This window comes from Alexandromys fortis, unplaced genomic scaffold, assembly GCF_014885135.2.
Source record: "Alexandromys fortis isolate MF-2015 unplaced genomic scaffold, M_Fortis_MF-2015_v1.1 scaffold_86, whole genome shotgun sequence".
In the NCBI taxonomy this organism is placed as follows: domain Eukaryota; kingdom Metazoa; phylum Chordata; class Mammalia; order Rodentia; family Cricetidae; genus Alexandromys; species Alexandromys fortis.
Genome location: NW_026067965.1, coordinates 5,483,945 through 5,501,502, shown reverse-complemented (window position 1 = coordinate 5,501,502; position 17,558 = coordinate 5,483,945). Strand labels below are relative to the sequence as shown.

At 44.3% G+C, this 17,558-nt stretch overlaps 1 protein-coding gene across 1 annotated transcript in view; it reads right to left on the bottom strand.

Moving 5' to 3' along the window:
* Positions 1-770: 770 nt before the first annotated feature.
* Ntrk3 (neurotrophic receptor tyrosine kinase 3) overlaps positions 771-17,558 on the bottom strand; it is a 367,393-nt gene continuing 350,605 nt past the window's right edge. The window contains exon 18 of the mRNA XM_050154042.1: positions 771-16,924. Within this exon, the coding sequence (XP_050009999.1) occupies positions 16,739-16,924 (186 nt within the window). The 3' untranslated portion in view covers positions 771-16,738. The remainder of the gene's footprint in view (positions 16,925-17,558) is intronic.

Here is a 17,558-nt window from a genome sequence, read left to right as displayed (position 1 = left end):
ATAAAAATGCATTTGTGACAATATTATATGATGAACAGGACAGACCTCCACAGAAACAAAATTATCACTACCCCAAATGTGAGCAGTATCAATGAGGAGGAATATTTCCTTGCAATTTTCTTTATCTCATTGAACTCTGGTCAGTGGAATTCTGTGAGCTCAGTGTCTCTCCCTCACACCCTTTTCCCACAACCCATCGGTACCTTCTAGAGAAGTTACTGAGAATGGGTCATGAGAGACCACTGAGTCATTGTGTAAAAGAGTTGTAAAGTCTCTGGGGTAGAGGAGAGTGAATAGAACACAGTTTACCTCACATTTGTGACCTCAGTGACTGCAAAGGAGGTGTTGAATATGCTTTGCAGGAAAGCAAAAATAGATCCTCATCATGACTTAGAGCTGTTGGGATTCAGTCCTTTCCTTGGGCCCTGCCTCAACTCATAAGCACATGTATGAGGCTTTGACAAACTCACCTCAACCCACTGTTCACATTGTATCAACAAACAAGGTGGTAGCTTTCACAACAATGCTGTGGCTCTAATGTTTTCTCATATTCAGGTCTACCCGAATTTCAACTCACCTTTAAACTCAACACAATAAATCCAAATAAACCGAGGGCATCTTTGTTTTATACTTTATTTGAGAAGAGACCCTACATAAACTATGTCAGGAGGATACAGGTCTACACATGATCTCATCAATCAATAAATGGAGTCGTTAACATAACATTGAAGATATGATACTATGAGAAGGACAGACGCATGACCAAGGAGTATTTACAACTCTCACATATGATATATTTATATTGAGATGGATATATACATATATACATGTACATGTGCATATACATACATATGTCCATACATACACACACATATATACATATATATGTATAAAATGATTTTGCACAAAAACCAGGAAAAGAGTTTTCCTTGTAATAATGGTCACTTGGAAGTGAAGAATGGTTGGTTTTTGTTAGTGTCTGGTATTAAATCTCTAACCCCACATGTAACTCCAACACCCATAGGTTCTAATGAAGACACACACTTGCCTTGGGATGGAAGTGGGGGTGAAGAATGGGATGAGTGTATGGGGTTGAGAGTGAAGGACATGCACAATGAGAGAAATGACCTTTGGTGATACCATTAAATCATCCTTTTGTATTAAACATAAATTATTAATACAGTTTAAAAAAATAAGTTTCTGTTTTCTTCTGAGGTTGAGGAGGAAGGGAGGCAGGGCGGGGCTAGAAGGATGAATACTTGCCTTTCCAACACAACTCTTCGTGTCAACTGAGAACACCTCTTTCTACCCTGGGGCCATCTTGCCATCTTATCAAGTTACTCTTGGTTTTGTTCCGTTTTGATTTTGCTCTGTTTTACAAAAGGTAAGTTCCTGGCAGAGCTTTACTCAAGACTGTGAACCTGTTCTCCAATGGCAAACACAGTCATCATTGTAACGAGATTGATTCTCCAATACTTACACACATCTAAATAACGTTAGCGTAGACAATGGAATTAATCTGGGAGAAAGGAAAACAATGGAAGGAATGACTTCTCAAGGAAGGGGAACTATGACTTTATCCTAGCACTTAACACCATAGTCTGCTATATTAACAGCTTGGAAATCCAGTCATGGGAAGCAAGAACGATCAGCACTTCCCAAGAGTCCGTGGAATAAGAGAGTGAGCATTATGAAAGAATAGTTCTGCTAAAAATAAAAGCTGAAGACTGGTCAGTGGGGATTTCCATGAACAACCTAAGACCTGGGTGAGTACATCTTAACTTTGCTTCATCAAGGTCTTCAGCAATTAACGATAACTCGCCAACACTCTACCCATTGCTGAACATCCCCCAAGTCAAGCCATGCTGCTCAACCCACTTCCCAAACTCAGCCAGTATATTTGCTTGGCCCCAAAACTGTTGGGTACATACGTCACATGTGTCCCCTATGCCACATCCATTGTTCAGCAGTTTCCACAAAGACAAATAACCCTTCAGATTGCCACTATAGTCTTACAAACAGTGGGAAATACACACAAACACGTGGGGTCGGACAAGATACAATCACTTTACAGATATTTAGTACAGAAAGCCTAGGGATGGGGGATGAAAATCAGTTGCATCAGCACCCCAACTTCATCTGCAAAATTCCTCGCTGGGAACACAATGTCCTCCTGCTAGTGGGCTGAAGTGGGAGGAGCCAGCTGATTTTCCAGATTCTGAAAGTTGGCTGCACAACGTCAGCCTAAAGGTAAAGGGACATGTAATGTCCAGTAGGAAAGAAATCGGTGTCTATCATTTACACGACAATAAATCCTTCATTTCCCTTGAAATAAGATATGTAAAGTAGCACTTAGTTTAATACAAGTTTTGTTCTGCTTTAGACCTAGCTGTAAAAAGCCATTCATGCAAAAAATTACCTCCAGTTTTAGCTGGATGATTATAAAGGACACTTCTCCTGAAAACAGGGTCCCTTTCATGGAAGGAAGGGAAAAACATTCCACCCGGGGCAGCCAGGGCTGGCAGAGAGTGGAAAATACAAGACTTTGGTGTTTACAGGGCACTTGCCTTAAGAACCCAGAAGTAGCACTGAGCAGGCCTCTGAAGAGGCAGAACTAGATGTGCCCTTGACATTTTTAAGAATTTTTTTTCCAGAAAAAGCACAAGAACTTTGCTGGGGTTTAGTTCTGGCCTGTTCCTCCTGAGGCGTCAAAGGTGCCTGTTCGTTAGCTCATCTCAGACCACCCTTCTGCCTGCCAGAGAGTCAGGGATGCCATGAATGATGAGTTTGGAGCTCTTTTGTCGTTTTATAGAAAATGTTCTTTTATGAAGCCTTCCTATAGCTGGTCTTTTCTGCACAATGATCATTCCTTGATTAATATAGAAAACAAAGTTTTCCTGTTTAAACAGATTCTAATAATTGCCCACTCTGTCTTCATGAAAGGCATCCTGTGGTCCCCTTTATGTGACGAGTGCGGGCGTGAATGAGCCTGTTTAAGAAGGCAAGGAATGAGGAGGGATGTGTTCCTCCCCAGACCAACCCAAGGTTAAAATCATCAGAGTTCACTTGAACTTGTTCCTCTGAGGCTTGACTCTTGCCTGCTTCTACTATTCCTCTGTCCTTAAAAGGAATCTGCATGGTCTCTCATCATTAAATGCTATGAATTGTTACCAGTAACAACAAAAGGATAAGAAGTGTGTATAAGAGACAGAGAGGAGAGAGGGGGGCTAAAAAGAATGATAGCATGACCAGGCCTTAGATAATTCTGAGGCAGCTAAAACGGATTTTGTATAACACCTTTGAAGGAGGAGGAAGGAGCTGAGATTCAGTTACCATCGTGGAGGGGCCCCAAGGAAGATGCCAAGTAAACAGCAGAAGACACTCTGCTTCTGTGGTGACACCTAAGCATGTTTTTTGTGCTATAGGAAAACTGGACAATCACAACGCATTGTGACAACATGTGCTTCTGTTACTCTCAATGCCACCAGTGTCCCCTTTGGACAGGCTTGGGGAAAGCCACGAGGAGCTACTTCCCACCTTACCACGATTGTCTAAGACTAAAACAGCTGTGGAACAGCCCTCAAGGACACAAACTGGATGCCAAGATTCAAAGCAGCATCTTTCCACAAGTTCCTAAAATGCCTGATGACAGTATTGCTAGACCCTTCTTTGTCCTCAGAGGCCATAACTTCGGCTCCACCATTGTGAATTACTGCTTCCGGGTGCACACCTATCAACCACGGCCTTGTATATTGTAAGCACTATGCTCACGTTTTTAAAAAGAGGTTGTCAATGAGTGGCACTCCTTGTAGGAGTTTGGGGTGCCTAATAAGGAAGGGATACGTGCCCCAAAGTATTCCCATCACCGGCATCTCAGTCTTTCCCATCTCTGTGCTGAGAAACCTGGCTGTGACAGTTGATACTTTGTTAGCAGGTCAGAAACATGACAGAAACAGCTATCTCAGGTTTAGGGACAAATAAAAGCTATCCCTGGATGTTAATGTTAGAACATGGTCCATGAATGATGCTGTCTGAGGAGGGTTTTGAGAGCTTGGGAGATAGCCCCAAGGAAACATAGCAAAGATCTTGTAAACTCTGTGTTTCTCCACGACAAGGATTGTTCTTGGAATGGGCTTTTGTGCCCCTTCTAGGCGTAGGAAATAGGAAGAGATTTGACCCAGACTGATTGCATATCACTTCTCATTTTTGTTATTCAGAGACGTTTCCAAGCACCATTTGTCCTTGTGGCTGAATACAGTCTAAACCCATGTGAACTTTATTTATGGCTGACATAACCCTCAGAATATAAACTGTCTGATGCTCTGAATAAAGTTGGCTATTGCATGAGACTTTAGTCCGTCTCATTTCTTGGTTCCTCTCTCCCAGGTTCACACCTCCAACTAGAGAAGTAATGCCTCGATTGATATATATATATATATATAAACTTAAGACTAAAATCTTCCAAGTTCAATGGGTAGGGTGTGATGGAAAAAAAATCTGTCCCTTCCTGTCTGGAAATCCAATCACCAGAGTAGAGCTCAGATGAAGGATATGGTTGCTGTCCCTGGTGCTGAAAACAGATAGCCTGGTCAGAGCAGAATTTACACTTCTGGGATGGGCAAAGTCAAAAACTATCTGTGAAACTAAACTGTCCTTTCACAGCCACTGATATTAGGTGAAAGGTCTCAAATGTTATTCCAAAAATCTCTTCTTTAAATATCATTTGAAGCAAAATATAGCTCTGAAACAAATTCAATACCCGTGAAAAAAGAATTAACGCCTTGCCAAAAATCTACACGGGCTGGCTTGCTCTAAATTGTTTCATTGTTTTAGTCCTGTTGGCCAAATTCCAGGCATGAATAAGGGATTCCATGCCTTCAGAAGGAGGAGCACAGACAGGCAGAGCACTGAGAGGCGTTGCTTGCTTCACCTTAATATCGTAACAAATATGGGGTTGGCTTGATTTGCTATGACCAAAGGTTTCAGAAAGGAATATTTAGAGGCTATTTCACATTGTTCAGACACATGGGCCCTTATTTCCTCTCTAACCCTAATTGTACTGTCTTGTTTCAAGAAACTGAACAGAGCTTTTACTGTGCTTGAGAGAACATCTAAATGTGTAAACAACAGCTTCCTACCTGTTTCCCACCTCTGTAATACACACACACACACACTTCAAAATGCAAAACTCATCTTGAAAAGAGAATGTATTTTTTAACTGAATAAATAGTACAGGAATGTCTGTTGGCAGAACAACACTGACTTTTTTTTTTTTTTTTTTGGTCTTTCATATTTAGTCAGAATTTTCTTGCCCAAACTCGCTTTCTTTTCTTTTTAATTTGACAAATCTCTTGTGCCAAACCACCAGGGTCCAAACGCATAATCAAGAAGACTCCTGTTGCTGTGGTGCTGGTATAGAAAATAACATGGGCCATTTGGGGTTACCTCCAACCCCAACGGGCTCAAGAGAGCCTTTGCTTTTAGGCATGAACTATAATCAATCTTCGCTAGCCTTGGAAAAGAAATATCCCAATGGCCCCCCAAAAGACTAAACTTTCAGGAGAAGGGAATGAAAACAATCATTAAAGTAAGTTCCTGTTCCTGTTAGTAGATAGCTCAAACTTTCCATGTTCATCAATTCACTTCTCACACGATACCTCTGAGATCTTTAATTTATCAGTTGTGTCTAGAGGAAGTCAACACTGTGAAACTACTTGTTCCAAGCAGGCTCAAGCAAAGCTCAGAAGAGCCCGTGTCCTCAAGATTATCTGAGAGAATTAAGAAATACCACTACAAATCACTTGGCCTCCTTCAATTTCACACCACAATTTACAAGTATATCCCAATTTGGATTCTCATTTCAAAGAAAGTTGGAATGCTTTCTTCCGGACAGACAATGGCGGGAAAAAAAATCACTCAGATCACTCAGACAGAAGTCTAGGGGAAAAGTGCTGCTTTCCTGCATCCAGAAAAGCAAACAACGAGCCCAAGGTCAAAAGAAAAGAGAAGCTGTGAGCATCCGAGCTTCCGTGAAACACTATGAGTTTCTCAGGATGCTTGGTACTCGGCTTCATTCTGCTTTTTTCTCATGAGTGGTCAGCATCCTTTCACAACACACAGACAACATTTTGTCAGACATATCACACCTGATGGCTACTTGAAAATTGAAGGGAAATAACATTTGAAAGATTTCACTTTCCAAGTAGTCTTTGTGGCAAGGGACTTAAAATAGCACTTGGCATCACAGACACCTGGGGCAGTTTTTTTAGAGACTGTAAATGACTTCACTGCTGTAACCTTGGCAATCTGGCCCCATGATTTGTTGTCTAGGGTTTCATTTTCAGCCAGACACGTCGCTCAGCAGGAGTCCCTCTGGAACATCTCTATTGTGCTCTGGGACATTGAAAATGAGGCCTGGAATTTGGTCTTCACTGGGATCGCTTCCTCCATCTTCTGATTATCCCCACCTTTCCCTTGTGGGGACCACGGTCCCTAGCAAGGTTCAAAATCATTATCACTTTCAATCTCCCTGCAAGATCAGTTTTAGTATCCAGTTTAAATCAAGCAACCTTACTTTCTTAGGCATTATCCTGAATCCACATCACCTCTTCAAATCAGCAAGGAGTTGGTAAGGAGTTAAAGCAGAGGAGATGCTATTTTGGCTTCAAGATGTCCAGGGTTCCATGCCAGAAAATGAAATCTACAACTCACCCCTGCTAAGTGGGTAAAAAAAAAAAAATCCCTTTCTTCTGGTAGAATTACGAGGTATTTTCCATTACTGTGTATGCGCTGGCGATTCAAAGTGGGAAAAAGGTTAATAACTAACTCTCTAGAAACCAACCTCAGGAGGGAACAAGGAAGGTGCACCTCAAACACAGTACAAGTCAAATGTTTCAACACCATGAGAGCACCTGCTGTCCAAAGAGTGGGCTTTCCCAGCCATGGGGCCTTCACTGAGGACTGACTATTGCTCATGGCAATCCTCGGTGAATGGCAGGGGCTGTTAGCAGAACTTTTACAGAGGAAGAGGCTGATCAGAAAGAAAGAAGGAGTCTTATGACCTCTACCTTTCAGTTCCATTGCTCTCCCCCCCCTTTCCATCTGTCTTGACATTTCTTCATAGAGATAACTCAAAAGAGACCAACTCTTTCCTAAGGAAATGCAGATAAAACAATTAAAAACCTGGGAATCACAACGAAGATATTAGTAGAAACCAAGAAAAAGCATGCTTAAACTGCCTAGAGTTATGAGAGGAAAATGATGGTTCTTAAAGTGTGTGAGTGTTTTGCCTACGTGTATGCCTGATGCCTGTGGAGGCCAGAAGAGGGCGTCAGATCCCCTGGAACCGGATTTACAGATGGTGGTGAGTGCCCATGCGGGTGCTGGGACTCGACTCCAGCTCATCCGGAACTGTAGCCAGTGCTCTTAGAATCTCTCCAGCTAATGAAAATAATTAAATAAATAAGTGGTTGTGTCAGACACAGTGGCTTTATTGTGACTAGTGAATGAGGATGTTTGTGACTGTAAGAACAGTTGCTGGTACAGTCATAGCTTCTGCTGATGTCAAATGGCTTTGGAATAGAAGGACTGGCCTCTCAGACCCTCAGCTGACCTCTCGATCACCATCACACGGTTTGTCAATCCAGTTTGTTTCTTAAGGTACAACCCTGTTTAGAGCCACCACACCAAATCTGAGAGTCGCCCTTTTAAATGTTCCAAGGATGGATAAACGTTGGCTGACACACAGAGCTCTGGTCCATGAATAGGCATGGCCTCCCACTCACAGTAGACTAGAGAAAGAAAAAAAAAAGGAAAACTGTACGTTGCCATTTACCAGGATGTTTAGCAGCCAGGAAACAAGACAGAAATGTGAAGGAGAACATGTTTGTAGGAAGGCTTGCCTTTCCTAACCAACCCAGAAGGAGGAGATGACTGCAAAAAGACAGACGGGGGCCTTGTAATAGGCCCGTTGTACTGGAGTCTCCGCGCAAAGGCAACTGATAAAGCGCTAATGAGCACTAATCATTTGGTCCACGGAGCTGGAAAGAGGCTGATGGATGGATGGCTGGGAGAGCAGTTTGCTTCCTTCCGCAGAAACCCAGACTAAATCACAACATGTTCAGGCTAAGAAGATGAGACGCCTAGAATTTCCTCAGATGCCTAGAGCTCCTAAAGTCTGGAAGAGGTCAGTGAGGTAGGGAACTGGGAACAGATAAGATTTGGAATTCAGAGAAAGTGGGAATGAGAAACTGAGCATATATATGGAGCAAACGCCTCTGGCCCTTTGGAGTGGGATGTCTGCAAACATGCTCCCGGGGAATACCTGCTATGACATACTACACCAGGAACTAATCTGAGCAACAGCTTAGAACAGAGGAGCTTTCCCCATCACTGCTGATTGAGAGAGAACACAACCTGCAGCTTGGTTGCCTACTGCTCGTCAAGAGCTGATATTCACTCAGCCGCCAAGCCAAGCACCCTACCATCCAGCTTCTAACTCAGCTCTCTTCCGTGTCCCAAGGACTTCATGCCACCTGGTTCAATTAGAACACATGAGTTTTATATCCAGTGACTGAGCCAGTAATTGCTTAACCTTTACACATAATATTTATGATGAATCTGATACCCCTTTCCCCAGAAAATTAATTACAGAAAATCAGAATCAAGGCTCAGTCTGGTTGATTTTTTTTTAATCTTGAAAAAAATGACAGGGAGGAGGCCTACCTTTATATATGAAAAATTTCAGAACTTGGGTGTTTTCTTTTGCCATCAAAGGAGCCTCAAGTTTGTAAAATAAAAAATAAAACAACCTCATCGTATGGAAAATCATTGTATGCTAATATAAACAATGATGAGCTACAGTAAAGAAAAGCACCCGTGTGCTGCGTTCATTTGTGCACACATGCTGAGATCAATGAGAGCAACACAAATGGGGTCTCTATGCAATAGAACTATGCAGGCATTTGCAAGCATGCACTTGCTCATATGTGGAAGTGAATAAACGTCATAAATAACATAAAGATGAATATGATTTGTTCTCTATCGGTTTGAGAAGGCAGGAAAAAGCCACAACTCTGATCATTGCTTTTAAATAAAGTCATCAAGATTCCCTCTGTGTAGCTGTTGCATCACTCAGCCCAGAAATCTATTTTCTTAGTCAATAAACACAATGTCCTTGACTCAGAACTTTCAATTCTCCTAAAGAAATATCTGAGAATATACAAAGAGACTCCTGCTACTAAAGAAGCAAAGAAGGAAAAATAATTTGAAGGAGAGTCAGATTCAACAACTCGGCAGAGAAATTTGTTCTTCAGATTTGGGCAGGGTCAATTCACAAATCCTGATCCGTGTTTTCAGAAATGCCTGGGATTATGTTGAGTAGCTTTGCAGAATCTGGAGGTAGCTGGGGCCAAGCTGAAGGTCCCTTTTCAGAATTTTTGATGCATGAGATGCATGTATGTGCTTTTGGTGTGGGCCATCTTCCACGAAAGGTTTCATCTGACTATGGGATCTCAGTATGGCATCATACCATGTCCTAGAAAGCACTATCCCAGCCGAGTGAGTAGAAGCCTGCACTGCCTTTATTAAAAGGTCCAGAGGAAGCACCTGTATAGAGGACAAGCCCTTCCAGCCATCAGATCCCACCCACCTCATCTGCAGTCATGACCTTGTTTGCGTCTGCTGTTTTCTTAAAAGCTGAAAGACTGGAGGCACACTTAGGGACCAACTCTGGGCCCTTGACTCCTCTGCAGACCATTTTACTTTGAGATTGGCCATAAAACTGTTCATCATCGGTGGAGCGGCTTTCATGCCTTGATTTGCAGTCTCCTCTGGGGAAAAGCCAATACAGTGACAAGCACTGTCACTCTGACCAAGCAGCAAACAGGACTCAGAAAGGTCAAAACTCCCTCTCTGAGGGTCAGACCCCAGCATCAGTGCCTTTGCTCCCATAAGCTAAAAGTTCATGGACTGTGAGATCAGTAGGCGGAGACAGGAAAGGGGGTGGCTGTGGGTGGGCCACCGAGGGTTTCAGATGGGATTTACAGGGACACGCCACATGCATCTCAATGAGCTGCACGGTCAAATCCACTGAACAGAGGTTAATCTAGATGTCAACATTGTCTGACAGCACTGAAATTACTCCAGGGCAGGGCTCCTTCAGAAGTCTTAATATAACAGTCAATTCCATCCTGCCTGCAGGAAATGAAAGTTTTCTGCTTTGTGTGCCGAATCATTCAGCGCCAATTTTCTCACTGTTTGAAGTCCAAACTGTTTGTGGTCCTGGGATTCACCTCTTATTAAGACTTTCACAGAGTTTCAGATGCCAGATCCTCCATCCCACAGAAACCAGAGAATGTGAACCAAGAAAAAAAGGGGGAAATGAAAAAGCAGAAAGAAGAAAATCTTGACTGAAACGTACTCCTCTACTGTGGGTTGCAGAAATCAAGCTACCTGGATCAGGCTTTTTCTTCCTGTCCAGAAGTAGCTTCAAGGGTACCAGGTAAGCGTCAGGCAGCTTTGAAATAGAGACAGAACATGGGCTAATCTCCAATGGGAGAAACTGAATAGGTCCTACTACTCCAGATAGTATAAAAACTTAGTTTCTTTTTAAAGGAACACTCCCATAAATGCTTCTTAAATGAAATGATAGATACCAGATTTGGATTTGAGTGTGTGATTTCTCACTCCTTTGAGGGGATCCAAAGGAATGCTAGACTACACAGTGCGGAGCTGTGTGCCCACACTACCTTTCCTATTGCAGGAAAGAGGTCTGAATCCTTGACTGCCTAAAATGAGAAGAAACTGAATCCTCTCAGAGATACTAAACGAAAGCCGTACCTAAATGCCTGGGAGCTCCTCAGAAGTAGGAGTTCCGTAGGCTCCTTGTCTTCTGTGTTATCACAATTCACCTTCTATAAGAAACATCTACTTTGAGGACTTTAAATTTCTCTTGAGAACTCTGTGCTTGGAGATCCAATAAATACCTGGATGATTTAGGGGAAAAATCATTAATAGAATTTATGTTCTTACTAAAGAGGGAACTTTGCTTGCTGGTTTAAGACATAATTCTTATGGCAAATGTCAAATCGGTCCTGGTTTAAAAGTTGGAACCTAGCTGCCCACAGGAAGGGCAATCTGAATTCTCTGCCTATGGAGAGGAATCCGGTACTCACATATTGAAAGTGTCATAAGGAAACCCATGGTTTTATGCAATTTAATATTGCTAACAAGAAGGAAAGGAAAGGAAAGGAAAGGAAAGGAAAGGAAAGGAAAGGAAAGGAAAGGAAAGGAAAGGAAAGGAAAGGAAAGGAAAGGAAAGGAAAGAGGAATTCCAAGTTCTCTCAAGTGGAGCCCATACCTCTGCAGATCTCACAGAAAGGAGCCTCAGTTGGCACATCAGAAACTTGTTGCATGGACTGCGCACGTGCATGCACGCACACACAGTGTTTGGAGAGAATGCATCAGACAAACAGAAGTCCTGTTCAAAAGCCAAGATGCAAGTCCCTGTGCACTGACGCAAAGAGTCACTACCTCCACCACCATTACCCGTGCCTATCAGAGAGCATGACAGACTCCATCCTCTCAGGTCGTCTCTTGTCTGACCCTCCTGGGAGAGGCTTTATCTGCCTTGCTGGCATCTCCAGTACTAAATCCCAAACAACACATAAGTGGAAAGGCATGGTGAACTATCAGAAAACCAGGAGGGCTGATATTTGAGATGCTCAGATGTTACTGTTAACACAATTTAGTGTGGGGAGCAGAAGATGAGCAAACTTGGGGATGACCAACTTCACTTTGGGACCTTTCTGAGTATCTCTGCAGGTCCCTTCCAAAAGAAACACACAGTGCCAAAGAGAATCCCAACCTGCAAGTGGTTTGCTGATTCCAGGGAGACTTCTCTGACTCTATCACCATCAAATGGGTCGTTAGGGTGCATGACATGCATGTGACTAAAGCTGAAAAGGAATGTTTTCTTGGTGATATTCGAACAATGCCCAAACAGGTTCTGAAGTCCACACTGATTCCCCTTCCAGCCCTGGTAAGTACTAGTTGAAACATTACTTGGTACCAAATAATGGGAATCTTAAAGAAATAAAATCATACAGCTCACAAGGTCTTAGCTCACGGTGACTTTTTTTTTTTTGAGGTAAACTCCTTATGCACTTTAGCAGGTTGGTGCCCAACCATAGCAGACACTAGACACTGTGGAGATGCACACTAGACACTGTGGAGATGCTCGAGGGTGGCTCCTGGGACTGCTGGAATCTGATTTCACTGGCTCATCATCCACAAATATTTCTATGCTCCCCTTTCAGAGATTGCAAAAACTCTCAGGTAAGTATAAAGATTTTACTGCTGCTTTTGGAAACAAGTATCCCACCAGCCTTATTCTTGATATAAAAGAATGGGAAGAAAGTATGTACGTGCAAAAAAAAAAAAATCTCTTGGTTTCTGACCCAGATTCCAGATTACTACTTTCTTTTTACGGGAGGTGGATGGGACTGTCTCCCTATTTCCGACTTGAAATATGGACACATGAAGTCAGGAAGAAGGCTGGAAGAGAAGCACAGCTTCTCCTGAAGAAGACAAACTTCAACTTCCTGACTGGTGTGCCTAGATCCTGCACCAGTGTCCTTCAAACATACCAGGCACAAAATATTCTCTACTTTCCCTTATGGTCAGTTTTGTCAAGAGCAACTTTTCTGCCTTTCCCTCCTCGCCTTTCATTTCATCTCTCATTCCTAGCAAACAACCTTAGAGAATAAGGAGTAGATGGGACTCAAAAGAGCCTTTCAAACTGAAGTAGATTCTAAGGGCCCATCTGTTCTAACTCTGTATATCTCGGGGAGGGGGAGGGGAGGAGAGTGATAATTAAATGTTGACTTAGCCACAATCACATGGGTTAGCCAAGCACGAAGGCAGGGTTCTCAGTGGTCTTTCCACTGTCTGAGTGCTCTTCCGGCAGGGCTCACTCATCCTCACTTCTGCTGTAAAGCTCTTCCATTGGTACTGATTTATATAGTGTTTAGCACCAGAAGTACTTGCACTAGTGTGTTCCACAAGGTAAGCATCACCAGAGGTGAACGACACTGTTCACCTCAAGCCTGGGAAAATGGAGGGATCTTCGCCTCCGGCGAAAAGTTGTCTCTGGGAATAATGTGTGCATGCTCTGCTGAGTGGAGGAAGGGCCCAAGTCCTTTGTCTATTGGCTAGTGAAGGCTGAGTGCCCCTTGGCAACCGCTCCTAGTCAGAGATGAAATCAGAAAGGAGCATCAGGCTCTTGGCCAGAGCACATAACTAAAAGGAACCGTGGCCATGACTCCCAACTCTACAGTGGATAGCCACGTCATTCTTTGTCCGTTAAGGGGAGGTCCAGGTAGCAGGGCAGGGCACAGAGATAAAGCATGGGTTCCCCGGACCATTCATGAGCATTCACAGTGCAGTTGACTTCAAGCTAAGTACTAAATCAATTTGGCATGGGGTAGACGCATTTAAGTAGGAAGCAGGATGGAGCAGGTGGCAGCAGCTACATGGGCTTATGGGATGTCAATTCTAGACTCATCAGACCACATTAGACTCTTTAAAAATAAATAAATAATAAATAAATAAATAAACCATCAATAACAATTTTCTGGTATAGGGGAAGGCTGGGGTGGGGAATGAGAGAATGTCCCCTCCACCCCAAGCTAAAGTAGTCTCAGACACTTTAGACTCATGCATGTTTTGACAAGGGAGGAAGAGGAGGATCAGACTGACTTGCTGGAACCAACCTCAGCCCAAGTACAGTGCGTCCTCAGAGACAACTGCCTTCTGCTCGCACTAGGCCAAAGGAGGATTTTCTAGGCATTCCAGAGCGATGCTAAGAGGAAAAAATGGCACAGTGATTCCGTGCTGTTAGGAGCTAAAGATTGAGAGCTAGAATAGGATGGGGGCATAACCAGGCCCCCCCCCTTACTCTCCACATAAGGAAAACATGGCACAGTGAAGTGAGTCGTATGCGTTCTGTGCCGGCACAGAGGAGTAAGACGCTCTGCACACCCCAGAGCCGTCACTATCCAAAGCCTGTTCTGCGTGTCCTTACCCTCGGAAGCAGCCGCAAGCCCTTTCTCCACCTTCCAAGGTTCCCATGGAAAATCTCCTGGACACAGAGAGGTCGCCGGGATAGGAAGAAGGTTGACCCCGTTCTGCACCCCTCCTAACTCCACTGCCCCTTCTCTCACTTACTGACACACAGGCGGCTGATAGTGGAGGATGTGGAGAGGAGGTACCCCGGCTGCCAGTGCGGAAGCTCCCGGAAGTAGCACAAGGACCCTCGATCAACTTCCGCCTTGTCATTTCTCCCAGCTTTTCCACACAGGCTCTAAACACCAGACCTCCACTTCTTCCAGCAACCCCTGCTCACCACGGAGCATCCCTCTAACTAGGAATCCCTTTCTCCTCAGCTCCCACCCCCAGTCATCCCTTGCTGGGAATGTCTCCCCTTTGGCTACAGGATAAAAACTGGGATCGAAACTACCACCCAGCGCTCACATCCCCAGCAGAGACCAAGGCCTCAGGTGGACTGAATCAAGGCGTAATAAGAGAAGTCATTGCCACAGGACAGCAAAGGGTTCTTTTTTGAAGGGATCAATCCAAAGAGCCTCTCCCTGACAACTTCAGGGGCTGGGCACCCAGTGGAATAAGAAGTTCCACATTGAATTCCTAGTTGACCCAGCTCTCTCCCCAGTCCAGCTGAGCAGGCTTGCTCATCCCTGAATCCCAACCATGGCTACAATCTGAGCACAGCTCTTTTCTAGTTGAATAAAAAACATTTGTTGGTATTTAAAAAAGAAAAGAAAAGTAAAATCACAAACACGTAATCCAGTCCTAAACCCGCCATGGAGTTGCCCATACTTCAGCTGCCTTTGACTGGTCGGGATATCTAGGCTGCAGAGTTTTTCAGCTGGCAAGGAACGGTATCTCGGCGGTTCCTGGGAGCTTCTGGTAAGAAAATGTCTGTTAGGTAGTTCTGTGCTTGGGATGAGGTGGAGAGACGGGTACCCTAGGAGGGGCACATCCCCTCCTCCCCAGCAAGATGGCTCGGTGCGGCTCCTGGGGGCGTTTCATTCTGTGTGAGAGCTGTCCAGAGATCGCCTGCCTCTTTTGCCATCCTCAGCAACACAGTTGGGAAGGCAGCGATTCTCCCTGGAGCTGGGGGCTTAGGGGACAGGCCCCAGACCAGATGCTTCATTCTCACTTCCTGGTCAGCACTTGGTCCTCATTAGGATGGCAAAATTGCGGCACTGGCCACTCATTCATTGAACAGCTTCCAGAGAAGCTTCAGTCACCACCCTGCCCCCTCCCCTCGCCCCCCCAACACGCACCCAGCCCACAGAGCCATTTCTCAGTCCCTGCCTTTTTTCGCAACAGCTCAAAGGCAGATGCATCAATCCTTCCAAGGGCTTAAAACGTGAGGAGAATGCCAAGGGCCCAACGCAGGTGCCAAGTAGATTCTCTGCTGGCTTTTGCCAATGCCAGTGTCTGGCTCCTCGAAACACACATGCCTCAGGCTCTCGGCTGGATTCCTTCCCTGGCAATGGGGTTTACCCAGGACTCGAGAGAACCTCGGGATGTGGGGAAAGCGAGATAAGAAAATAAGACCCACGGGGACGCCTAATTATGATCTACAAGCAAATAAGCAAATCCCAGAGCCCCGAAGCCTCTGTGTCCACATGAAGAGATGACCCCAGAGAACGCAGACTCTAAACCTCCCAACTCCCCAAGGGCCTGAAAAGGCAAGGACAGGCCAAAGAGTCTTCCCAGTGGTGGAAAGATGAGTAGTGGTGCCTTGATAGGATTCTCAGCTGTTTTTACTTCCTTGGTTCGAGTCTTTAAATACACCAATTTAAATCCAGTTCTTCAGGTTCAGAGGATCGAAGCTCTTCAAACCCAGTAAGGAACTTGAGCGTGATTTACATCCAGAAGGCTGGGGTTTGCTCTTCCCGGAGTCCCCCCAGCACTGACTTGCTCGGCGTTTAACCGGGCCGTGGATGGCTTTGCTCTCTTAGGATCTGGTGTTGGCTTTTGTTCAGTAGTTACTCGTAGGTGTCATCGCTGATTCCCAAAAGCATCAGGACTATATATTTGTAGAATGGAAAAAAATTAGAAAACTGCCCCCAAAGAGGAAAAGGGGAGGAGAGTGGAGGCGAAGGTCAAGGCAGGCCGGAGATGTTTCCAAAGGGCCTGGACTTCCAGAATTGTTTCCTTGCCAAGCCCTGCCAATGGGTCGCGCATGCGCATGGATGATTGTGCGTCATCATGCCTTCCTCCCATCCTCCCTCTCTGCCGGTCAAGACGGAGAGCTCTGGAAAGTCAGAGCTGAAGAAGCATGGCCACAGCTTAAGTCAAGGGAATTTCATTTGTGTTAATAATAATATTTAAAATGTTTCTCAGTTGTTAATGTCTTATGGTTTTCTGTATCAGCAGCGTCTCTATGTATTAGAGAAGGTAATTTTTTGTAGATATAGATAGATAGATAGTTATGTATATATATAAATATATATGTCAAACTGCCTTACAGGGTTTCTTTCTTTTGTTTTTTTTAAATTCAGTGTTGTATGTGTAGCAGGCACTTGAATTTATATGAAGATGTTCATTTCAGTCAAAGATGGAAGAAAGGAGTTGAGATGAGGAGAAAGTGGATATGAGGCAGGGAGAGAGGAGGCAACAGAGTATAAATGCTTGGCCACCAGTCCTACTAGCCGAGGATGTCCAGGTAGATTGGGGTGGCCTTCCCCAAAGCCTGGAGGATTTTGAAGATATCCTTAATATTCAGCCGCTGTTGAGGCTCCCTCTGCCAGCACCCCAGCATGACGTCATATACCTCTTTTGGGCAGACTCGGGGTCTCTCCAAGACGCGGCCTTGGGTGATGCACTCAATGACCTGAGAAAGCAAGAACAGAGAGGTTATATCCAGAAATTCATGCAAAGCTCACCCTTGGTCTTGGGACTCCTACTTAGCAACAGACACCAACTTAACTCATCATGGCCATATGCACAGGTTGATGTCTGGGTAGGAGGCAGGACTGCTTTTCTTCTAAGCCTGTGCAGGTGTTTTGTAAAGTATTTCATTGATATTCATTTTTAAAATTATTTTTGAGATCCTACAATAATTGTAGCATTTATTCCTTCCCTTTCCTCCCTCCAAAACTCCCATATACCTCTCCCCAATCTCATTCAAACTCATTTTTTCTCCTTTTATTGTTATTATGTACATATAATACAAATGTATACATATATGCATATTTATTCTTAAATATAACCTTCTCAGTCCAAATACCATCACTTGAATGCATGTTTTCAGGGCTGACCATTTGGCAACCAATCAGTGCTCTTCCCTGCTCCCAGCTTTCCTCAGCTGCCCACGGCTCTTTGTGAGCTACCAGAGTCACCACTCCTTGGGTGGGCCAGCCAGTTCAAGTCAGTTAACCTCCAGGGACCTCATCACCCTTGTCCTGGAAGACTGGGGTCTGGATTTCCAGCAGGAGCAAATGCAACGAGAAAAACCGCGCTGTACC